The sequence below is a fragment of the Macrotis lagotis genome, chromosome 1, assembly GCF_037893015.1.
Source record: "Macrotis lagotis isolate mMagLag1 chromosome 1, bilby.v1.9.chrom.fasta, whole genome shotgun sequence".
NCBI lineage: Eukaryota > Metazoa > Chordata > Mammalia > Peramelemorphia > Peramelidae > Macrotis > Macrotis lagotis.
Window position 1 is genome coordinate 155,924,924 of NC_133658.1, and position 26,464 is coordinate 155,951,387.

The 26,464-nt window shown below is 36.7% G+C and overlaps 1 protein-coding gene across 1 annotated transcript in view; it reads right to left on the reverse strand.

Annotated features, from left to right (window-relative positions):
* PNOC (prepronociceptin) overlaps positions 1–26,464 on the reverse strand; it is a 47,830-nt gene that overhangs the window by 15,171 nt on the left and 6,195 nt on the right. Inside the window, exon 2 of the mRNA XM_074225421.1 lies at positions 15,480–15,630. Coding sequence (XP_074081522.1) covers positions 15,480–15,605 — 126 coding nt within the window. The 5' untranslated portion in view covers positions 15,606–15,630. The remainder of the gene's footprint in view (positions 1–15,479; positions 15,631–26,464) is intronic.

Sequence of the window (26,464 nt, forward strand, 5' to 3'; positions counted from 1 at the left end):
TTGTATAGTGCTTATTCTGTGCCAGGTACTTTAAAATTATCTCATTAATCTGCACAAGAACCCTGGGAGGTCAGTATCATTATTATTTCCATTTTACAAATGAGGAAACTGAGGGTAAGAGACTTGCTTAGGGTCACACAGTTGTCAAATGTTTGAGAGGGAGGTCTTCCCTAAATCTCTCCTCCTGGCCTATCTGTATGCAGTGTTCTATATGCACAACCCCAGCCCCCACCCCCACATAACTTGATCAGTTTTCTGAAATGTTTTTTCTTCTTACTTCTTTATTCTTTATCAAAAGGAATGGTTCTCTGAGAAAAGGTGAGGGGAAGGATTCAGAGGGAAATGTAGATGATATAAAAAAATACATTAAATATATTGAAAGCAGAAATGTTTCAAATGTGACTATTTTATGATGAAAGAATGTGTCAAAATATTGTGAAGTCAATGCAAAATAATGTTAAAACAAGTGATTGGGGCAAAGGAGGATACAGTCCACACATATTATAGAACTTCTTAGAAGTATAAAAATTTGTAAAGGTTATTGTACGACAATAAATTTAATTTTTTCAGTCCTAGTATATAATTGCTCAAGAGAAGCTAGGTGATACAGTGGATAACGTGTTGGCTCTAAAGTCAGAAAGACAACTCATCTTTGTGTGCACAAATCTGGCCTCAGACATTTGCTAACTGTGTGACCCTGGGCAAGTCGCTTAGCCCTGTTTGTTTCAGTTTTCTCAAATGTAAAATGACCTGGAGAAGGAAATGGCAAATCACTTCAATATCTCTGCCAAGAAAACTTCAAATGGGGTCATGGAGAGTCTGACATGATTGAAAAATAGTGAACAACAAAACAAAAATTTGTTCAACCGTGTAATTGTCTAGGGTTCCATGAGAATAAGTATCTGAAGCAGGATTCAAACTGCAGTTGTCTTGACCCCAGCTCTAGTTCTCTATTGACTATATCACTTAATGGTTACTATATTGGACTATGTCTGAGGGCCTTCCTTGGTAATTTTGGGGAGATTCATCATCCAATTGACTACAGTGTAATAAATTCTTCAGAAATACCCCCCAGAGAAGTCACAGTTATTCAGATCTTCAGAGGAAGGGCTACCCAGATCTATAACAACATGTCATTACTGAAATTTTGGAGTATTGAAGGAAGGTTTCTTTGGGGTATGGGCTAGATCACATGACTGTTGGGATTCCTTTCCAGTTCCCAGTTTTTTTAATTATTATATAAGACAATGGAATTACATGACTTGCTCAAAGTCACACAGCTAGGCAATTATTAAGTGTCTGAGGCCAAATTTGAACTCTGGTACTCCTGACTACAGGGCCGGTGCTCTATCCATTGCATTACCTCGCTGCCCCCCAGCTCCCAATTTTTTGATTCTATATGAATAGTTCTTCTTTTAAAAACATTTTGGTCTCAGCTTTAGTTTCTTCATCTGTTAAATGAGGGATAATAATAATATGCACCTCAAAGAATTATTGTGAGGATCTAATGACATGCACTTTGCCAAGCTTCAAGTATTATACAAAGGCTACCTATTAACATTATACGTTCTTGTTGACTCACAGGCTAGCTCTTGGTTTAATTTCTGCTTAACTAAAAGGATCAGAATTTATGAATACCTCTAAGAACAGTTAGTATGTTTTTTTTATTATGTTCATGGTAAAGAAAATAGAGAATGAAAGAATTTATTTCAAAGAATAATTATAATTAAACTTTTGTGCCAATTGTATTCCTGCTTCTAGTGTTACTGACTTGCCTAGGATTACATCACTATAGGTTATGTTTTAGGCAGAATTTGAACTCAAGTCTTTCTGAATTTAAGTCTGGCTCTCTCTTGATCACACTACCAACTGCATAACAGGGAAAAGGAAATATTATTTCCATAAGACATAAAGCATAATATATTAATATACCAGAATTCTTTAAGTGAATAAATAAGCACAAGGACAGTGGACAGTCAGTATATATTATTTAGCCTTTCAAAATGTATTTGGAAAATTATGCATCAAACTAATTAAAAATATTAATAGCTCACATATCTATATCACTTTAAAAGATTTACAAAGTCCTTTCCTTAAAACAATCTGAGAGGCAGGTAATGATAATATTGTGTCTGTTTTGCAGATGTGAAAACTGAGACTCAGAAGAGCAAAACGACTTATCAAGACATATATTTAGAAGTATTGGAAGCAGAACTCAAAAGCCAGATCTTCTGTCCTGATGAGTGCACTGCTATTCTCATTATGTAAGAATGCTTCCTTAAAGAGCTCCTTTGTTCCCTTGTGTTAGGCAGAAACATTTTAAAATGAAATGGAGTTGAAAACTGAGGAACAGCATTTGGGAATAAACAGAGGCTACTCTGGTTAAAGAAGTGTTAAAAATGGAAAACTGATGCTTGGTATTAGAACTGATCTCAGCTAACATTTTTTTAAATGACCTAGGAGAAGTATCACAATGAAATTTCCAGGTTCACAGATGACAAATTCTTCTAGGTAATAAAATGCCAAGCTGACAGAGATAAATGCAGGAAGGTCTCATGAGACTGTAGGAGTGGGTAGAAGAATTAAAATCCAAGCTTTCGGGCAGGCAATCACAACAGAATGAATTGACAACAAAAGCATCTAAGTTAAAAGGGGTTTAGAAGATTGCATGCTGAATCGGAGCTAACAGCATGGGAAAACAAGTTTAAAAAATTAAGAGAATCAAAGACTGCACTAGCAGTTTTAGTGTTCAGAATGAGGAAGATGGCAATCTTGCCAAATTTTGACCTGGTGAGATAATTTTGATTATTGTTTTACATTTCAGTACCACTTTTTAGGAAGGATATTGATAAAATGGTAGCATGTTGAAAGAAAAGGTTGTTGTCATTCAGTCGATTCAGTCATATCTGATTATTTGTGACCCCTTTGGAGTTTTCTTGGCAAAGATACTGGGGTGGTTTGCTGTTTCCTTCTCCAGATTATTTTACAAATGAGAAAATGGAGGCAAACAGGGTAAAGTGTCTTGCCCAGGGTCATATAGCTAGTAACTGTCTGAGGTTGGATTTGAACTCATAAATACATCTTCCTTAATATAGTCTTGTAGCTCTCTCTGTTACACTACCTAGTTGCCCAGGAAAGACAGAGTTCAAGGATGGAAAAAAAAAACCTGAAGACCTTGCCCTTCAAGGAACTAGGGATGGATAACGTGGAGAGAAGGCAGGAGCATATGATTGCTGTCTTCAGGTATTTTAAAAGACTATCAAGTAGAAGAGTTATTGAGATAGACTTATTCTCCTTTGCTCCAGAAGTCAGAAGTAAGGGAAACAGTTGGAAATTAGTTGTAGAGAGGTCAAAAAGCATTTATTGAACACTTAATGTGCTAGATACTGGGAATATGAAGAAAGATAAAAGATAGTTCCTGATTTTTTATAAATATACATACATACATGCATACATATGTTTATATATTTATATAAAATCAAGAGTTTAGCATAACAACTGGAATATAGTAATCTCTCTGTCCCTCCCTGACTCTGTAACCCCCCCCATCTTTTCTCTCTCCCCCCCTCACTTTTTCTGTCTTCTCCTTCTTTCTCTCTCTCTCTTCTCTCCTTTCTCTCCTCCTCCACCTTCTCTATACTGGCCATGAAGGTTCTTTTTGACTCTGTCATTCTGTTTTAAGAGCTTTTAGCTACAACCCAAGAAGGGATCTAAGAGGTTCTGTAAAATGTTCTCTAAAGGCATCCATTTAATGTGTTGTTATGACCCCCCAAATCCAACAAAATGATAGACATTTCATAAATGGAATTACATTCAAATTAGAAAATAGTATTCTACCTTGCATAAAATTTCTTTTTGTAATATTCATAGCAGCCCTGTTTGTGGTGGCAAAGAATTGGAAATCAAGTAAATGTCCTTCAATTGGGGAATGGCTTAGCAAACTGTGGTATATGTATGTCATGGAACACTATTGTTCTATTAGAAACCAGGAGGGATGGGAATTCAGGAAAGACTGGAGGGATTTGCATGAACTGATGCTGAGTGAGATGAGCAGAACCAGAAAAACACTGTACACCCTAACAGCAACATGGGGGTGATGGTCAGCCTTGATGGACTCGCTCATTCCATCAGTGCAACAATCAGGCATGATTTTGGACTGTCTGCAATGGAGAATACCATTTGTATCCAGATAAAGGACTGTGGAGTTTGAACAAAGTTCAAGGACTATTCCCTTTAATTTAGGAAAAAAAACTGATATTGTCTGATCTTGTTATCTCTTATACTTTATGTTTCTTCCTTAAGGATATGATTTCTCTATCATCACACTCAATTTGGATCAATGTACAGCCTGGAAACAATGTAGAGGCTGACAGATTGCTTTCTGTGGGGGGGAGGGAAGTAAGATTGGGAGAAAAATTGTAAAACTCAAAATAAATAAAATCTTTAAAAAAATAAATAAAAATTTTCTTTTTGTAAGGAAGGAGTCCTCTGTACTGTTCTGGTATGTGTGTGTGTGTGTGTGTGTGTGTGTGTGTGTGTGTGTGTGTGTGTGTGTGTGTTTCAGGGGAAAGATGGGGTAAAAGAAACAAAGGGTATATATTAAAAAAGAAATAGAGAAGAACAAGAAAATTTCCAAAGAGGGGCAGCTAAAATAATTAAGAGAGAATGCAGTCACTTCTGTAGGAAGACAAAGGAGGGAAAAATTCAGTAGGCCTATTCAAAATCTGACTGAATTGTGCAAAATTGTCTCTCACTTTTTTTTTGCAAGGCAATGGGGTTAAGTGACTTGCCCAAGGTCATACAGCTAGGCAATTATTACGTGTCTGAGTCTGCATTTGAACTTGGGTCCTCCTTACTCCAGGGCCAGTGCTCTATCTACTGCACCACCTAGCTACCCCCCAAATTATCAATACTGTATCAATACTGAAACTTATGTCTCACACTACAAATCTTTGAATTATGAGGCATTATTTGAACTCAGAAGAAGTCATTGTGGTACAGCCAAGAAGAAGTAACACTTGACATGGTATAGCTCAGCTTACATGGTTTAGAAATGTGTTACCCAAAGATAGTATCTTCTGAAAAGATAAATGTTTGAGCTTGTTTCATCTACATTGATTATTGGCTCTTGATTAATTATTAAAGGAAAGGGCATATTAGAGACATCTCTTACTTTTGACTCCGACATTAAGAGAGAGGTACCCCCAAGTTGTCCTTTGAGATGCAAATTCTAGTCTGGATCAAAAACATTTTTCATATCCTTAGCACACAAGAAATTAGTAAAATTGACCAGTGGCTCCAATCATTTAACTGTCAGTTATGTGTCTTACATGACCCACATTCCTTTCCCTTGGTGTCTATGCCCAAACCAAGAGCAAGTATGGTTAATACTCTAATCTTTGTGCCTTTCTCCTTAGGTCACTTATATACCTTGGAAAGATTGGCCAAGATAACCTTACCTGGAATGCTCTCCTCTTCCCTCTTTACCTGTTGAATTCCATTCCCCAAAGTCAGTATAATACCTTGTCTTCCCTAAAACCTTTTCTAGTTCCCCCCCCCATCTTTTAACAACCATTCCTCCCTCTGCCTTCAAGTAGCACTTAGGCAACTCTCCAATGTATTTATCATATTCTATTGCATATAATCATTATCTGAGTTTCTATTTCCTAAATCTCTCCAAGACTAAGTTCTAAGTTTCCTATATCTCTCCAAGACAAAGGCAGGAACAGTGGCTTGTCTCAACTTTGTATGTCCCCTGATGCTGAGCATGGGCAGCTAGGTGGTGCAGTGGTTAGAGAGCTAGACTTAGAATCAAGAAGACTCACTTTTCTGAGTTCAAATCCAGCCTCAGATACTTGCTGTGTGACTGTGGACAAGTCACTTAACCCTGTTAGCCTCAGTTTCTTATGTGTAAAATGAGGTCGAGAAGGAAATGGCACACCACTCCAGTATCTTTGCCAAGAAAACCCCAAACAGACTTAGGGAGAGTTAGACTGAAAAATGACTTAAGAACTATAGCCCCAACATCTATTTTGCATATAATAGGATTTTAATCATTGATTCTTGAATGAATGAATGAACAAATACCAGTTCCCAAATCCTGCCTCATCTTTCTACTATGAAGGACACCCAAAGCTGCCTACTGTCTAATCCTTGACTAATCTGGTGACTAATCCTGCTTTGCCTTTTGGTTTTTATAGAAGAGTAATTTGTAATTTATTTGGGCAACTTGACACTGCCATAGGGTCAAACTGTGACAGTTTGAGCTTTCTGATAGTTTAGGACATTTTTTTGCCTCACTTCAAGCAAGGACCATTGATCCACTTCTGCAGTCTTCTCACTAGCCACTCCACTCCATCTCTCTCTCTCTCTCTCTCTCTCTCTCTCTCTCTCTCTCCCTCCCTCCTCTCCCTCCCCTCTCCTCTTTTTCACCATCTTTGTCTCTCTGTCTCTCTCCATAATCTGCCCATCCCCCCCAATAGTCCTGGTCAATCATCAGGTATCATATATGTGGTTGAGAGAGGAAACTTTCATACACTGAGGAGACAGGATATATATATATATATATATATATATATATATATATATATATATATATATATATATGTATGTATATATATATATGTTTATCCACAGCTGGTCCTGAGATCTCCTGTCCTGGAGACACCAGAACAGGGACTACATTTGTACCTGATCCAGGCAAGGAGATTCAAGGAAGACATCTCTGAGGACCTCCTACATCTCTGCCCAGTTTCACCTGTAGGCTTCTGAATTCTCTCTCTGGCTGCACTTACTATCTGTGGTTCCAGGGCTGCTCATTTATTCCCAGCAAGTAAAATAAAATAAGGGACAGATCATCAGCCTGGAGGCTTCTTTTATTCATTCATTATTGCTATTGTTGCTATTCACTATTCATTCATTATTGCTATTGTTGCTATTCACTATTGCTATTTTTGACAATTTCCTTGGACACTTCTTAGATACCAATTAGACCTAGGCTCTCTATCTCTTAGACTCTAGATTCTGCTAGTTCCTCCTCTGCCTTAGATAATTTTCAGGACTCAGTGTTTTATGGCCTATGTCTGATGAGACTGATTCCCAGTTCTGGTTCCTCTGTCTGGCTAGTTTCAGAGGTTGCTACATCCCAGCCCAACAGCAATCATTCATAATCCCACTGGGTTTTAAGAGTGACAAAGTCCATTCCTTACAAAAAACCCTGTGAGATAGGTAAAACACATCTTATTGGGTACACCTAAAATATGAGGAGTCTAAGCCCCACAGAGCATAAATGATTCACTCAAGGTCAAAAAAGCAAATAAGTCTAAGAGTTGAAATTTGAATCTACTGTCCTGATCCCAAACCTAGTGTTCTTTTTGCTACAGAAGGCTGCCTCTGGATCACATAATCCTTTCCCTATGCCTTAACATGAAACATGAATTTTGTCCTGAATATACAAACCTGTATATTAAAGTGAGTGTTTTATACACATAATTTCCACCTGCTACCTGCCAGTAGTTTGTCTTTCCTGGTTATTAGACATGTCACAGGTATTATTGTTGCCTAAATGATTAATGAGATGCCAGAGCTTCTCTCATCTTCCCCCCCATTCCCCCTTACTTTTTCCTGATTTTTCTTTCGAAAGCAAAGAATATTTGTATTTACATTGTCTAAATTTTGAATTTGCTTATACATGTATAGGCTGTAGCCTCCCTAGTAGAATACCATTTCTCTGAGGACAGAAATTATTTCATTTTTTGTCTTCATGCTCATGGTAGAGACAATAAATACTTGCTGAATAAAAAGTATACAACGAGTATACAAACTCATATTTATCTTTCTCTCTTTTCAAGCAGAAGGATCCAGAGTGATGGATGAGTGATATCTAGTCTCATACATTCCTAGTGTGGTTTGGTCTATTTCTAAGATTAGAAATTTGCTCTTAGATAGAGGATCTCATCTTGAACTTTGGACTGGATCATTGTTTTTTTCACCTACACTTTTGGAATGAAACAATGTTAAGGAGTCCCCTGAATTTGTCTTTTTGACTTGTCATATTTTCCAGAAACGTTGGACTCAGAGCAAGCAGGAGGCCCTGAATGTATCAAGGATGAACCCTGCTCTCCCAGTTGACATAATTTATTGTTTACACTACAAGTTAGATTCTCCCAAGTTGGATTCCCTGTGTTTCCATAGGAAGTAAGACAGTCGCCAGCCAGTCTGTACCAGTCTGGGGAAAAATGCTTGTGTAGTTGGTGTCATTTGCAGATAGAAGATCCCCCTATCTTCAAGTGGTTTCCAAGGGAAAAGAATACACTTTGGCATCACCTTATTCCTCCCTTCAGGAGGGTTTTGTCCTTTCCCATCTTTAATGCATCTTTACCCTTCCCATACCATACCCCTTCCTGGTTTTTTTCCTTCCTTTGTCCTTCTGTATGAATTGTGAACTCTTTGGGTTCCACATTCCTGTTCATTTCTTTTGTAATAACCTAGTTTTCCCACATGTCTTATAATGTTGTGATTATCTTTTTGACAACTTGTCCTTGGTCACACAACTTGTATCAGAGGCAGAATAGAATAAAAATAGTTGATATTTAGATAATGCTTTAAGATTTGCAAAGTGCTCAATGTATTATGACATCTTATTGCCACAGCATGTTGTGAGATTATCTCCATTTTACACATAAAGAAACTGAGGCAGAGAACTTAAGTGACTTTCCTAGGGTCACATAGCTAATAAGTATTCAAGGAAGGGTTTGAATTGAGATCTTTCTGGTGATTATTCTTATTATTTTGCTACCTAAGTACCTGCTATCTTTCCAGACAAGATGGCACTATAAACAGATGAGCTGTAGGTATCAGGGGAAGTATTCTGTGCTCACCTACAAGTGAAACAAGCCATCCAGACCTTTCTTCACCAAAGGTTACCATTTGGTGGTGGAAGATGCCTGAACAACTCTATACCTAGGGACTAGCAGTTTTCATTGCCTTCTATAGATAAAGTAACCATTGGCTCCCAGGATGTACCCAGGAGAGACAGAGGAGAATGAACCTTTCATCAATTAACATAATCTGACCATATTTCTCAGATACAGAAAGAAAAAATAATATCTGTGCTCAGTGCATTCATAGATAGATCTGCTTTAGAACAAACTGAGTAGAACTAATTTGTACATATAAATAGGAAATAATCCTTTCTGATGACAGCCTTATGTGTCCATTGAATAAGAAGCCTTAGGAAAGAAGTAAAGTATATATTAAAACTAAGGGTTATCAGACCTTCAGCTTGTCATACCAGATGTTGCAATTAGATTCTATGTTAATGATAGGAAATCAAATTCTATATCCAAAATATAATGCATGTTCTTTTCCCAGAATTGATGTGCTGTTAGACATACAAGAAGTTGATAATCACTGAAATTGATTAAGTGCCTCAAAAGTTGTTGGCAAATAGCCTCAGATACAGAATCCAAATCCCCAGCATAATTCTTAATAGCAGCTGGCATTTATAAACTTAATGTATTACCCTTTGGAGTAAGGCATTCACCTGCCGCTTTCTAATGCTTGGTTAATGGGCTATTAAGCAAGCAAGCAGCATTTGCTACAGTCTCCATTAACGATAGTTATTTTTAGCCAGAGTATGAATGAGCATCTGGAATATCTCAGCCTGATGCCAAGTGCAATGGGTGAAGCTGGTCTTACAGTGACTCATAGTAAATGAAAGCTTGGATGCTCAGAGGCCAGATATTTGGGACACAAGGTGGGAAATTAGCATTTGACCTCTCTGTGAGATAAAGCAAAATCCATTGGAGATCAGCAAGAGCAATAATAGCTGTTATTTAAAAATTGTTTTAAAGTTTGCTGTTTGAGAACTTTGTAAAAGTCATCCCACAAGCCTTGAAACAATTCCCTACAGATACAGATACAAAATGGAGACTCAGAGAAATTTAGACTTGCCTATTGTCACACAGCTGAGATATATCAGTTAGTCAGTCAACACTTGTTAAATCCCTATTAATCAGGCATCAGAATAAGATTTGATAGGAGGTTCCTTGACTCCAGGACTAGCATTCTGTACAATAATGGGTCATGTTTGCCTTTGCAAATTCCTAATCTTAGAAATAGACCGAACCACATTGGGAATGCATGAGACTAGATATCACTTGTCCATCACTCTGGACCCTTCTGCTTGAGAGAAAGATAAATATGATAAAATTATCAGGAACCATGATTTTTACAAATATTTGGAAAAGTTGAAATAGGTTTTGATCTCTTTATCTGTTCTGGAAGTCCTAAACTTCCTCAGTTTTCTTTCTTGTTACTATTGATATTGATTGCTTATGGTTGGAGATGGGGAAGGGAATAAAACATTTATATAACACTTGCTATGTACCAGACATTGTGCTAGTGCTTCACAAGTAATGTGTCAGTTGATTGACAATCCTGTAGGTTGCTGTTATCACCTCCTTTTTACAATTGAAGAAATAAATAGAGGAGTAAGGAAAACCTGAGCTGAAATGTCCTCGGGCACTTCCTAGCTGTGTGACCCTAGGTAAGTCACTTATCCTCAGTTTGTCTCAGTTTTCCTCAACTGTAAAATGAGATAATTACAGCACCTCTATTGAAAGGTTATTGTGAGCACAAATGAGATAATACTTGTAATACATCACAGATTTGTTATGAATCTTCTTAAGGGCAGGACTAATTCATTTTTGCCTTTGAAACCCTATGATAGCTCAATCCCCATCCCATTATAAGTGCTTAATAAATGCTAATTAAACTGAACTCAACTGAATATGTAAAATGCTTGGCAAACTTTTAAGTGCTGTATAAACATATTATTATTATTGTTATTATTATTATTATTATTGTGAAAGCTTATATTCCTAGATGAACTTATATTGGTGGATGACTTTTACCAAAAGCAGAATGGGGAAATATCTCATGGACCTATCAACAACCTAAGTGAATGTTGACCTTTTATTTAGGAAGAAAAGTAGAGGAAAAGGGCAGAGAAATTGCTTTATCTCTCAGCTTAGAATTCTGGTCATGTTTGTTTAAGATGCATTTGTTAAATGTATCCTGATACTTCTATATATTGGTTTATTTTGCTGAATTTCTTCTTTTTTATTCTTTATTATAGGGACTGCCATGGGCAGGAATGGGATGTTGGTAAATAATAAGTGATGTAAAAACAGAAGGTATCTAAATGGAGTTTAAAAAATACAGTCCCAGTGTGACTAGGGCTTGTAAAGTATGGCTCCTTACACCAAAACAGATGTTTCCCTCAGAGAATAGTCTAATACCTGATCTTTTTCTGCATATAATTTCTAATTAATGAGTCAATCTCTAGGACCTACATACCAGATGGAAGAGATACCTGAAGCAATTTAGACGTTCCACAAGAGGGAGAGAGCTACAACGAAATTCTGATTCTCAGGACAGGAAAAGGGAGGGAAATGAATTATTTTGAATAACTGCATTTTTCTGCATGGCAGAGGGATTAGCTCTTCAAGCAAATACACACACACACACACACACGTGGAAAGCATGCTGAATGTGGAATCAGAGGAACTGAATTCAGATTCCCAGTCTACTACTTAAAGCCCATACCTGTGATCTTGGGCACAATATTTGCTCTTCCTGGGGGCTCTTTTCCCTAAAGAATCAAATGAGGAATTGGAGAAATGACCTCCAAGGTCTCTTCCATTCTTTGTGTAATCCTGCGGATCCCTTCTTACTCGAGTTCTATGATCCTAAAATGGTTCTATATTTCTGTACTTCTTTGTGGCTGGTTTTGTCATTTAAAAAAAAAAATCTCTTGGGACAGTTAGGTGGATAGAGCACCAGCCCTGGAGTCAGGAGTACCTGAGTTCACAGCCAGCCTCAAAAACTTAATAATTACCTAGTTGTGTGGCCTTGGGCAAGCCACTTAACCCCATCTGCTTTGTAAAAACCTAAAAAAACAGATTGAAGGGAAGCCTACAGTGACTTTTCTAGTCCCTAAAGGTTTTAACTTGAAGGGAAGAGAGATTCAAAACAAATGAGGACTAGTGGTAGTAACAGTTTACATTTACACAGGATTTACAGTTTTTAAAATCCCTGGAAGAAAACCAAGGTTAGTGATTGAGAATACTTTAGATAACTTTTGTTGTTGAGTCATTTCAGGTCATGTCTGACTCTCCATGACTTCATTTGAGGTTTTCTTGACAGAGATACTGGAATAATTTGCCATTCTTTCTCCAGATAATTTTACAGATAAGGAAACCAAGGCAAACAAGTGACTTGCCCAGGGACATACAGACATTCAATTGTTGGAGGCTGAATTTGAATTCAGGAAGATGATTCCTGATTCCAAGTTGCAGTGTTCTATACACTGTATCATCTAATTGCCCTTTAAGGTAATTAGTTGTCCTTAGATCTTTTAATTTCTTTATATTTTGATGTAAAGTATACTCACCTAGAGAAGCAGCTTGGTATGTTGGATGGAGAACTGAACTCAAAGCCAGGAATACCTGGATTCAAGTATGGTCTCTGAGACCCACTGACTTTATTCTAATAAAATCACAGCTCTAGTTCCTATCACTCTTGTGTGTCCTGTGTAAAACCAGGTTTATTTTATACACATTAGTTTTAGGATCATAGGTTTAGAGACAGAAAGAACTCCAAAATCCAATTATTTCATCCCTTCTGCCTTTTATAGAAAACTGAGGCAAGAAGACTGACTTTCTAGAAGGCAGGACAAGATAGGAATCCAAATTCTCTTGCTCCAAAAAAATCATAATTGTTAGGGATTTGAAATATCCCCTCACCCCAACTTCCATGCCTGTTCACAGTTAGAGGGTTTGCCTGAAAGTAATACCACCTCCATCTCACTTCTGAACCCATCTCACTCAGTGTCCCATCCCCTAAGCACTCCCCATTCCAGCTGATTTCTTTTACCTTCTTAGTTTTTAAGTTGGTCCTTGAAGCTTTCAGTGTGGCAGAAAGAGCACAGGCCTAGAAGCCCAGAGATCTGGTAAGATCTGAATTCTAGTTCCAGCTCTATTACTAATAACCTATGTGGCCTCACAAGACTTCAATTTTTCTCCTAAGTAGAAAAAAAGGAATTGGACAGGGTGATCTCTAAGATCCTTTTCAGGTCCTATAGTCCTATAGTCTCTAGGCTAAGCTGTTGTTGACTCCTTGTCTAGACTCTTCCTTGAAATGTGGATTAGAATACTCAGTAGACCTATAGGTCCATGGGACATGGCAGGACTTTCAGATGATAAAGACTTAGGTCTATTACCATTTCTCCAGGGCCCTTCAAGAGTATGTGCTAGAGACTCTTTCAGGACTTTGGAACCTGAAAAGTAAAGCAGGCTGCAACTTGGAATGAGGAGGGTCCTTTGGGGCCAGTGGATTGAGCAGAATAAAAATCAAAGCTACTTGATTTTGCTACCACCTAGGTTACCTGAGGAGCTATGCAGAAGAGAAGAAGCTTTCCAAAAGAGAAGGGAAATCCAAGTACCTGAGACAGGGTCTGCTACTTCATAATACTCCAAACTAAGATTCAAATATTCCTTTCAATCATGTCTAATATGTTATTTGGCCCTATTCCATGTCAGACAGCTGGTCAAGGCAAGGGTCAGCAATGTGGGCGGTTCTGAGAACATGTTTCATGCATCGAATCCCTGATGGACCAGAGATTCTGCCCTTTTGGCCTATGATGATGACAGCATCTCTACTCAGCTGACTTCTCCACTGATAGAAGTCTTAAATGGAGAGCAAGGGTCAGAAAATGATGGGGAGGTTTGCAGGACAGGAATGAGGGTAGAATAGGATGTCAGTCCTAGATCCATTTCAAAAATGTATTTGCTTTCTCTCTCTCTGCATGTGTAGATAGATAGATGGATAGATAAATAGACATGTGTATAAACATATATATGAGATATATATATTATATATGTGCATATGTATTATTTAATTTTATCTTCATATCAACCCTGGGCATTATTATTATGATCCCCATTTTCAGATGAGGAAATTGAGGTAGACAGAAGTTAAATGACTTGTCCATGGTCACATAGCTATTAAGTATCTGAGTTGAAATTTGAATTCAAGACCTCCTTACTTCAGGTCCAGTTCTCTGTCTACTGTACCTTGTAACTGCTCATTAATTAAGTACATCTGTAATAGCATGGGCATTTAAAAAATCCTGAGAAGTTTGGCATGTGACATTTTATGTAAGAAGCAGGAGATAGTCTGGTCCAGTGGAAAGAATGCTAGACCTGAAATCAGAGGATACCTACTCTGGGATTTGGTTCTTGTGTGACTGTGGGCTTAACCACAAATGTAAAAGAAAAGATTGAACTAGATGACTTCTTAGGTCCCTTCTAGGTTTCCATCAATGAAATTCTCTCTGAACCTTTCCCTGATGCTCTCAGCTGCAATTAATATCTTCCCTATTGTAACCATTTCTTTGTTCCCATGGTACATACTTTGAGGTTGTTTCAGTTGTGTCCAACTCTTTTTTTTTAAAGTTTTTGCAAGGCAATGGGGTTAAGTGGCTTGCCCAAGGCCACACAGCTAGGTAATTATTAAGTGTCTGAGGCCAGATTTGAACTCAGCTACTCCTGACTCCAGGGTCGGTGCTCTATCCATTGAGCCACTTAGCCACTCCCTGTATCTAATTCTTTATGATTCCATTTGGGGTTTTCTTGGCACAGATGCTGAAGTGGTTTGCCATTTCTTTCTCCAGCTCATTTTACAGATTAGGAAACAAAGGCAAACGAGGAGAAATGACTTGCCCAGGGTTACCAGCTGATGAGTGTCTGAGGTTGGATTTGAGCTCAGGAAGAGAGTCTTCCTGATTCCAGGTCTAGCACTCTAACCACTAACTGGAAACAATCTGAGATATATCTAGTCTAACATGCTACCCAGTAATAATAATATATAACATTTAGAAATGCCTTAACCACCTAGCTGCCCCCATAGTACACAATTGTCATATTCTAATTTACATCATTTTTATCTTCATACTTGTCTTTTCTCCCCTACAAAATAGTGAACTCCCTGAGGGTAAGGGTTGAGTCTTATCCAATTTTTTTCTTCCTAAGGCTTAGCATAGGGTCTTCCATGTATTAGGTGCTTAATAATATTCATTTAACTGAATTATTTAAAAATTAAAATATAATGCCAGAAGAGAAGCAAATTTCTTCTTTGTTATTTGGTGGGATCAGTTGAGAAAGGAATTACTATAAAAATTAACCTTGTCAAAATCAATTTTTGTTACATTAAACTGAAAAACTAAGATTTGAGGAGGATAAGTATGATGAAAATAGACTGATGAGGATATTCTAATGTTGTATGTGTACTTGCAGATTAGGGGCATCTCCAGGGTTGTGGGTTGTGGGAACTCCAGACTGGGAGAATTGAAGGTGACAAAGGATTACAGTACTTTCTGCAGGGGCTCAAGAACACCGAGGTGTGATCTTGCTTACATCAACACTGAAGCCGTCCTGGCCTAGATGAAGCTTCTCTCTGCATGTCAAACAATCCTTTTGACAATCGCTGAAAACATTGGAGAAGAGACCCAGCAACATGAGGTCGTAGAGCAGGGTTTTCATGTTGTTGGAGGTTGGAGAGGAGTCACTGAAAGAAAAAGGTAAGGCAGTTTAGTGAGGAAAGCATCTGGGCTAAGGACTCTTTACACATAGGAAGGACCTGGGGAAATGCAGGAATATACTGGCAAATATTTAACAGCTGGGTCTCTGAAAACCACAAAATACTTTTAAAATGTAATCTACCTTATTTACATACATTATTTTAATCAACATTATCTTGTCTATTTCCTTTTTCTAGAAAATCAACAAAACAATCAAGTCCTGACTTATGGTGTATTTCTGAGGTGTAAATTCTCAAACGGAAAATTTAACAATAGATTGCTTAGCCAGAGTGAGTTAGCTTCAGCACACCCCTTGGAAATGCCTTAGAAGAGGAAGAGACTGATAGACTGTTCAGATTCTCCTTTCAAGAGGATGTTGAAAAACATCCAGTACAATTGTTTTAGATCCAGCTTGACTTCCCTTTCATGCTTAAAAAAATTATTAGGGATATCTATATCGGGATCATTTCATGATAAAGTTAGGATGATTAGTTTGAGTGGTTAAAACATGTTTGTAGTAGAATTAAAGCTACATATTTCATTGCCATACAGATCCGGTGGGCCTCCTTAAGCATTTGTGAACACACAAACACAGACACACACAGACACACACACACCACAATCCTTAGACACAATCTCTACCAGATTCTTCATCCTAGTCAATCTTAAAAGGCATGTTTTTAATCATAGTGGGAAATCAGGAAAGAACAATATGAATGACCCAGTCCAAACTAGCACTACTGAGAATAAAATTTAAAGCACAGTACTATCGTTTTCTCATAGGAAAAACAAAACAGCACATCATTACCCAGTACTTAATCATAGAATCATAGAACTGGAAACAATCTGAGATCTATCTAGTTTAATATGCTACTCAAGGGTGGCTAGGTGGTGCAGTGGATAGAACACCAGCCCTGGAGTCAGAAGTACCTGAGTTTGAATCTGGCCTCAGACAATAATTACCTAGCTGGGTGGCCTTGGCAAGCCACTTAACCCCATTGCCTTGTAATAACTAAAAAAAAAAAAAAAACAGAAACCAAAAAAACAAAACATGCTACTTAATAATAATAATAATAATAATAATAATAATAATAATAATAAATAGGGGTGGCTAGGTGGCACAGTGGATAGAGTGCTATCCCTGGAGTCAGGAGTACCTGAGTTCAAATCCGGCCTCAGACACTTAATAATTAGCTAGCTGTGTGGTCTTGGGCAAGCCACTTAACCCCATTTGCCTCAAAAAAACCCAACCTAATAACAATAATAATAATAGGTGACATTTAGATAGAACTTCACAAAGCAATCCCCTTTAATAGAATTACAGCTCATACATTCAGAATTGAAAAAACTTGGAGATCATCTAATTCAATTCCCTAATTCTTCAGATAGGGTTATTAGAGAAATTAAGTGAGTTACTAAAAGTTTATTATTGATTGTTGTCCAACTTTCTGTACCTTCATGTGGTGTTTTACTGGCAAAGAACCTGGAGTGGTTTGTTATTTCCTTCTCCTGATCATTTTACAGATGAGAGAACTGAGGCAAACAGGGTGACATGACTTGCCCATGGATACAAAGCTAGTGTCTGAGGCTAGATTTGAACTCAGATTCTCCTAACTCCAGGACTAAAGCTCTATCCACTACCCCTGCTAAAGGTAGTGGTGGTAGTAGTAGTAGTAGTAGTAGTAGTAGTAGTAGTAGTAGTAGTAGTAGTAGTCAGGATTTTAACCTAGATCCTTTGACTTTGAATTTCACACTTTTTTACATTACACAATGATTACTCTTCTTGAGTTTCAGTTCCCTCTTGGGAAATTTTTGCCACTCTCTTGTTTTCAGCCTGGAGAAAACTCATCTTATTTGGGAAAATAGAGGAAGGTAGAAATGAAATAGTTTTTAATTTTGTCATCTGTTTACATTATACAACCTTTACCAAAGAGTGAATTTGACCCTTCCATTTAATATAAAATAGATATTTATTTTAAATCTAATTATTGGACACCAGCATAACCAACTAATCTTTTATATTTAAATTATTTAATTTAAACATATAAAGTATAATTTTTCAATCACTTTCTTAGGATTCTTTATTCATTCTCATTCAACTTGTCCTCTTCTATAGTCTTAGTCAGCATGTACTCCATTCTTCTGATTCTGTCTTTTTTTCAGTTTTCATTTTTTCTAGAAGTCTGTCTATATTTCTTTATTTTTCTGTTCTTTTTTCTTTTTTTGCTTAGAATATAGCCTTTTTGTTGTCTTCTTTACCCTTCATAAACCTCATTTCATTTTGGACTCATGCTAGGCACTATTCTGACTGGTTGATGACACTCTTTTGAATTTGTCCTTGGTTAGGTGTCCTTGTTTTCATCTTTTACAGATGTTCGTTTAAGATATGAACTCATCAGAGATTTCCCTGCTCAGACACATTGGTAACAAACAGAACTCTAGAATTAGGAAGGCCCTCAGAGTCCATCTCATGCAACCAATATATAATTGAATATATCCTTGACAATACATCTGATCAATTTTTTTGTTAACCTGGGCTTGAAGGTCTCTATGAAGGAGAAAACCAATCCCTCCCCCTCTGTCCAAGGCAGCCTAATGCTTATCCTTTATTCTTGAAAAAGACCATGACATCAGGAAAATGATGTCATGACAAGCACATGAATTAGATTTGAGTGAGGGAGTGCTATGCTAAGTCAGACGCCTCACTTTCTCCTCCAGAACCATCTGGGTCCAGTGGCCAGATATGATTCAGGATACTTGGAGATGGCCTTGGATGAGAGGCTACCAGGGTTAAGTGACTTGACCAAGGTCACACAACCCAAAGCAGCCTATTTCTTTTTGGAACAGCTTTCAACCAATAGGAAACTTTTCTTTAGGTTGCTTCCAATTCTGCGCTACTATAACTCCCACTCTCCAGACATCTCTGTTATTCTGCAGTTGCCTTATTATCTCAGAACATTCCTCCTCCATATTGTCCCAGTCTCCTATTTGTGAGTTCCTTCTGTATCCATCATTTTGAAGAAGGATCAAACCTGATCAAACTTGTTTTTGACTTTCCATATTTCGTCATAGCACTTTTCTTTCATTTTCCATATTCAGTTTTCTTTTACAGGGGTCTTCTACTATTAAAATGGAAGCTCTTTGAGGGCAGGGAAGGTTACTTGTATTTGTATTCCCAGTGCTTTACACATCCCCTAACCCAAAGAAAATGCTTAATAAATATTTATTGCCTCATCTAACAGTTTGTTATCTTCCCTTATGTAATAGGAAGGAAAGATTCTTTTTTTTTTGTATTTTTATCTCTAGCACACAATAGTGTATTAAATACCAATAGGTATTTAATGAATTTTTGTTGGATGATTTATTTTACCCTATGTCTATCTTGTGGGGTCAAGCAGATCAAATCTAATTACTCTTCTACATGGACAACCCTTCTAATACTTGATAGTACCTATCATGATCTCTCTAAATTTTATCTTCTCCAGGCTAAATATACCCAAATCTTTTAACAGATTCTCATATGAGAATGATCCTAAGATCTTTTACCCTCCTGGTCAGATTCCTAAGGATGTTTTCCAAGCAATATCCTAGACTCTCTGCTGCTCTTTGACTATCACATTAGCATTTATTGACGCCAAATGATGCAAATTGAATTTTTGGTACTCTGAAAGTGCCAGATCTTTTTCAAACAAACTGCCATCTATCTCTGCCAACTTGTAAATGGGAAATTGAATTTTTGAATCCAAGTGCAAGATTTTATATTTATCCCCAATAATTTTCATTTTAATAAAGTAGAACTAACTGATCTGTAGAAATTTTTGGATCTCAAACTTGTCATCTAGTGGGTTAGTTATCTGTCCTTGTTTTATGATAGGTAAAAATTTGACAGAGCAAGTTATAGATACTTTTATCTAAGTCATTTATAAAAATGTTAAACAGTACAGGGCCAAGAACACATCTCTGGGGCACTCTACTAGAGACCTCTTTCTAAGTTGTCATTGAAATAATAATTACTAATTTTTTAAGTCTACCACTCAATTAATTCTGAATATACCTAGATTTACTATAGGATAATCCACACCTCACTGGCTTATTCACAGGAATAATATGAAGTATTTTGTAAAATACTTGGATAAAATCTTGGTAAAATATATCAACATCATTCCCTTGTTCTACTAGTTTAGTAAACCTATCACAAAAACAGGATAAAGTTAGTTTGGTATAATCTACTTTGGATGAAGCCAAGATGACTTTTTATAATCAGTAGATATTCATTAACTAGATCTTTAATAAAAACTTGTAAAATTTTGTTAGGAATGTCAGGTCTTTAGATTATAGAATCTGTTTCCCCCCTCTTTTGGGGGAGGATAATCAAAACAATCTTTGTCATTCTACAATTCTTGATAGTGGCCCAGAAATTACATTTGCTAATTCTTTCTGTACCCTCCAAGTTATCTGGGCCTGGTCATTTGAAATCATCCAAGGTGTCCATTCTCTGGGTGATATTCTTGGTCCCTATATGAATCAATAGAAGTGGGTATCAATGTAAACCTTCTGGGGAGGCTCTCTATTATACCCCAGAGGAAAGCAGACATCTTAGTTGTTTCTATCAGGTCAACAAATATCTGACTCATTGTCAGTCAGCAAAGAATCACCACTGCGTCATTCTTTTTCCTTTCACTTGGTGAAATCTGTGGATCTATGTTATGTTTGGAAGGAAAAAAAAATCTCTTTCCCACCAAGAGAGTCCGATTCACTCCTTTATATGAAAAAGTCCTATACCTATTATATAGTTTCAAATATTCATTGATTCTTTTTCTTCCTTTTCTTCTCTATGTCACATTTCTTCTATATTTCAAATTAATTCCTGTCAGGCAAGAATCCCATTCTACATTTTCCAATTATAACCCAATTACTGATAGCAAAGAAGGCTCCATCCCTAATTCCTAATGTTCCTAGTACCAACATTAATGATGCTCACTTAGCACCCTCCCCCCCCCCCCCCTTCACCAGACTCTGGCAGGGAAGCACCTATAGACTTCTGCTCTGAGATCCACTCCATGCTTTTTTCCCCCCCTCATTGCTGCTCGTCTTTGCTAGCACACACTGTTCCTGTACTCATTCAACCATTCTGTGGCAACAACACTACTCAACTCAGTTCAACCTCTCCACAGAATTAAAATGAGGAGCTGGAACAAAATACTGATACACTGTGCAGGTAAACCTCCATAAAAATCAAGATTTGCAATCAAAGCCAAACCAGAAATTCATTGCATAGAGATAAGCAGGAAAACTATATACAGTAAGCTAATCTCAATATTAAATATAACGATACAAGAGCCTTAGCATATACATTGATTAAGGAAAAATTAAGTGAAGTAGAAGACATAGACAGTAATACAATAATAGCAAAAGATGTTGATGTCTCTAAGCTTTAGAAAATCTAACAGAGAAAAAAACAAATAGAAATTATGGAATTGAATAAATTTCTGAAGAAAATAGAGCTAAAACACATGGTGTCTTCTAAGTAGGACTGCTTAAGAATACACACACACATACACACAGAATGAGTGTCTGTATGTGTGTGTGCAGTATATGGAATCTATACAAATATTGACTATGTATTAGGGCACAGAGATATTGAAAATAAATATAAAAAAGGTAGAAATTGTAAACACATGCCTTTTATGTTTTTTGTTTTTTTTTTTTTTTTTAGATTTTTGCAAGGCAAATGGGGTTAAGTGGCTTGCCCAAGGCCACACAGCTAGGTAATTATTAAGTGTCTGAGACCAGATTTGAAACACATGCCTTTTAAACCATAATGCAAAAAAAAATTAGTAATCAGTTCAGGGAACAAACAAAAGATGCAGACACAAATGGAGAAATGGAGACAACTATGAATTACTCAATAATGAGTAGGTTGAAGAAAAAAATCATAGAAATTATTAATAATATGAAAGAAAAGGATGAATGATGAAAAAGATACCAAAATTTTTAGAATTTTAGATTTAATTTAAAAAAATAAAGTACAATTCAATATAACAAAAATAGCAATATTGGTCAAAGTTAATTTATAGTTTTAATGTAATACTATTCAAATTGTCAAAGGGATATTCCACAAAATTAGACAAAATAATAAAAAAATTCATTTGGAGAAACAAAAATCTAGAATCTTAAGGAAATAATGAAAAATATTTAGGAATGAAGGAGGAATAGCACATTTAGACTGCAAAGTATGTTATAAAGCAATAACCATCAAAATCATTTCATATTAGCCAAAAATATTCTCAATAAACTTTGGGTATTTTTTAGAGGTGCACTATTGGCAATTCTGAAGAAAATAATTTCAATTGAATAATAAGATCAGAAGTCAAATTCAAGAGGGTTTAGAAGATGATGAGAGGTGAGAAAGCAGAGTCACCTAGTATAGATGACTTTCTCAAAGAGTTTAACCAAGAAAACAAGGAGAGATATTGAATAATAGCTAGTGAAGAGGCTATGATTAATAGAGGGTTTTAAGAGCATGGGAGACATAGGTGTCTTTGTAGGCATCTTGATAGAGGAGAAGAGGAAAGATGAACAGATTCTAATATTGGTCCTAGGCTTTGGGGGGAGCAAATTTCAAGAAAGCATAATATTATAATATTTTTGAAGGAGAAATGACCCTAAGACAGTTGGGAAACTCTCAAGAATGAAATTCTGAAGTTTTGAGCAAAATGATTCTGAGGTGAAGGCAAATAAGGGACAGTACCTAAAGAGACCTACTGTATGTGACTAGACAGTGAACTTATCAACAAATTCAAAGAGAGAGAGAGAGAGAGAGAGAGAGAGAGAGAGAGAGAGAGAAAATAAAAGCAAGACCATGTAACTGGGGTAAATAATGAAGAATAATATGCTCTTATTAGAATAGTGTCCAGCCAGAGTGGCAAATCCCAGAATGATTGAGACTGGAAGTAAAGGCTAAGAACAACTAAGGTTTTATTTACTATGTGAATAATATATTGAAGGCAATAGGGGAATGAAGAAGGGGAAAAGATTGCTATTTATGGTGGATGGGATGATAGTGACATAAGAAGGATGTAGGGCTCAGCTCATTTTGCTTCTTTTTTTCATTCAAGAAGAAACATTATTTATGGGCTATCTTGCTACAAAAGAATTGGTAATTTCTGACAACCAGTACAGTTTTGCAAGGAACAGATAATGTCAGATTAATATTTTCTTTTTCAAATGGGTTACTAGACTAATAAATCAAGGATCTATTAATTTAATAAATTCTGTTAGGGTATGTTTGTTGATAAAGAGAGAGATAGAGGCCAGATGATGTTATATTTAGGTGAATTTGGAGGTAGTTGAATGTACTATGTCAAAGAGTTGTCATTAATGGGACACTGTGGACTTGAAAGGACTCTAGTGAAGTACCTCAAGGAACATTAAGATGACCTTGGATGAAGACATATATGTAGTAATCATCAAACTGTAAATTACACAACACTTGTAGAGTGTCCATGAATCAAAAGATCAGGGTTTGAAACAGGATTTCTTAACATTTCTTTGAGTCCTGAATCCTTTTGGTGATCTGGTGAAGTCTATGACCCTTTCTCAGAATAATGTTAAATGCATAAAATAACATACACAGAATTACAAATTAAATCATTGTATTTAAATATATTTATCACATTTTAAAAAAAATTAAAAAGACACTCCAGGTTAAGAACCTTTCCTCTAGATCATTGGCCTGATGAAGTTCTGTGACTGGATTCAAAAAGAGCAAAACCAAAAGTATAGAATGAAGGAAATATGGCTAGGTAACAGCTTGCCTGAAAAATATTGAGGGGATATAGTTGACTAAAAACTCAATTTGAGTTGATAGTATAACATGGCAGACAAGAAATCTATTATTTTCCTAAACCACATTAAAGAGACATCATGTCCAAAGGGTACAAGTGAACTGATAATTCTCCCTTATTTTTTTTTCCTTTTCAGGACAGGTCTAGATTACTGTATTCATATTTGAATATCATATTTCACTAATTACATAGACATACTGGAGCATTTCCAGAAGAAGTTTATCAGGATGGTAAAAGAACTGGAGAATATTCCATATGAGGACTGATTGAAGCAATTGAGGGTCTAGCCTAGGGAAGAGAAGACTCAGGAGGGTACCTGGTGGCTGTTTTCCAGTATTTAAAAAGCTATTATATATACAAAGGTAAGTAAACTTTTGCTGTTTAGGATGGAAGTTGCCAAGAGGTAAACTTAGACTTGATTTTAGACAATTAGGTAGCATAATGGATAGCATGCTGAGCCTGAGGTCAAGTACTCATCATCCTGAGTTCAAATCTAACCTAAAATACTTAAAAGCTGTATGATCCTGGGAAAATCATTCATTCTGTTTGCTTTCAAGCTCTTTTCCCCTGGCCCCTACATCTTCTAGTCTCTTTCCTCTCCAATCCATCCTCTATATAAATAATCTTCCTAAAATGTTTCTGGTCATGTCACTCTACCACTCAAGAGCCTTTAATGACTCCCCTTTTTTTGTTATGAATGCCAAGATAACACGTTCACTCTCTCCCAAAGTTCTTCTTTCACTTTTATATCACTATTTTATATAATTTAAGATCATATTTTCCATGTTGGTTTGAGTTAAAGTTGCTCCTGTATTGATCTCACTTCTTTATGAGTGATAAAGCCATAGGCAAAGCAAGACAAGGCAAGGCAAGACAAGACCTAGTTTCATGCTCTGCCATCAGTAAGATGAGACTACCAACAGATGTTTGTGTAACTGAACTTTCTCACATTATAACTTTACCCTTCCAGTTTCATAATTAGATATTAGAAAAACATCATCTATATCTAGGACAAATCATTTAACCTTTCTGGAGCTAGGTTGCTGCATTTGGAAAATTATTAAAATGGATGAGGTTATTGCTAACATCTTTTCCAGTTTCCAGTTTTATAAGTTCATGAAATCTTCAATGTGTCCAAATGACTACAATTATTCTGCTCCTGGTTTTTTTAGTTTCCAAATATTCTTCAAGTAAAACATCCTCTCTCTCCCCTTCTTCCACAAATACTATGTTAATGGATTTTTATACAGCAGCATTGTGTAGTAGACAGAATGCTACATGAGAGTTAGGAAAATTTAGGATTAATTTCCATCCGATACTTACTAGTAATATGTACAGCCATGTGCAATTCATTTACTTTCCTGAGCATCAGTTTCCTTGACTGTAAAATGGGAATACTTGCAGATTCTCATTTGATCCTCACAGCAAACCTGTAAGGCGGATGTTATTATTATCCCCATTTTACAGATGAGAAGATTGAAGTATACAGAGGTTAAGTAAATTGCTTAGTTCCATAGAGCTAATAAGTGCCTGAGACTGGATTCAAACTTGAGTCTTCCTGACTCCAAGTGCCATGTTCTATCCAATATATCCATATAGAGTGCTTTTCAAACTTGTCAGGTGCCAGGAAGCACAAATCTGTATCTCTGTGTGTGTGTGTGTGTGTGTGTGTGTGTGTGTGTGTGTGTGTGTGTGTGTTGAAACTACAGGTTTAGAGAGGAGAGACTAGAAAAAGGGGGTTTTCAATGAAGAATCTAGGAAGAGGGGTTTTCAGTTATGACCAAAAAACCTTCTTCATTTGGGTCCAGTTCAAAACTCATTTCCTTCTACCCCTCAAAAACCATGACCACAACCACCAATAACAACAAAAAAGCCCAACAAAACCCTAATCCCTGTCCTAAATCCTTGTCCTACATAACCAACTGTCTGTTGAAAATCTTCATCTGGATGTTCTGTGGACAACTTAAACATTTTCAAAGTGGAACTCATTCTATTTCCTCTTTGCCTCCTTCCTCTCCTCTTCCCCCTTCTAGTATTTTCTTCCTCCCTTATTCCTGTTGAGGCCATTACCATCCTTTCAAATATCCAGATTTACAACCTCAGCAGCCTCCTCAACTCTTCTCACTCTAACCTTCTCCTCCCCCACTACATTCAATCAATTGTCTTGTCATTCTACTTTCTACCCATTCTAACATTCTACTTTCACAACATCCCTATCTCACCTTCTTTCTACTCACATGCTCACCAACTTTTCAGGTCTTTAGCACCTGGATTATTGCAAAACTTCTTCAAGCTCTCTTCCCCCTGGCCCCTACATCTTCTAGTCTCTTTCCTCTCCAATCCATCCTCTATACAAATAATCTTCCTAAAATGTTTCTGGTCATGTTACTCTACCACTCAAGAGCCTTTAATGACTTCCCTTTGCCTCTAGAATAAAATGCAAACCCCTTATATTGGTCTTATAAGTCCTTCATGATTTGCCTTCAGTGACTCAGCCAACCCTTCCAGGTTTATTTCATATTCTTCCCTTGCAATGAAACTAGTTTCTTGTTATTTCTGAACTGAGTCCTTCTGCTTCTGAGCCTTTGTATAGGTTATTCACTTATATTTTAAAAAAAAGACATACAGAAGATGGAAGCAATGTCAGACAAAAGAGGATGAATACAAAAGCATGTTGTAATAAAATTCTACTCAAGTGATAGCGTCTAGACCAGTGAAACTTTTCCTAATTCTCCCTAATTCTCTCCAAGTGTTACTGACCTCCCCCTACCTCCTTCATTTTACCATGAATTTATTTTGTGAGTATTTTATGATGCAAACCCCTTTGAAAAAAAGAGACAATTTTACTTTTGACTTTGTATCCTGAGGGTCTTGATCAGTGAGTGGCACACAGTAGGTATTTAAGAAATATTTCTGATTCCAAAGGATAGAACTAGGAACAATTGATGGAAGTTGTTTTTTAAAAAAACTAGTA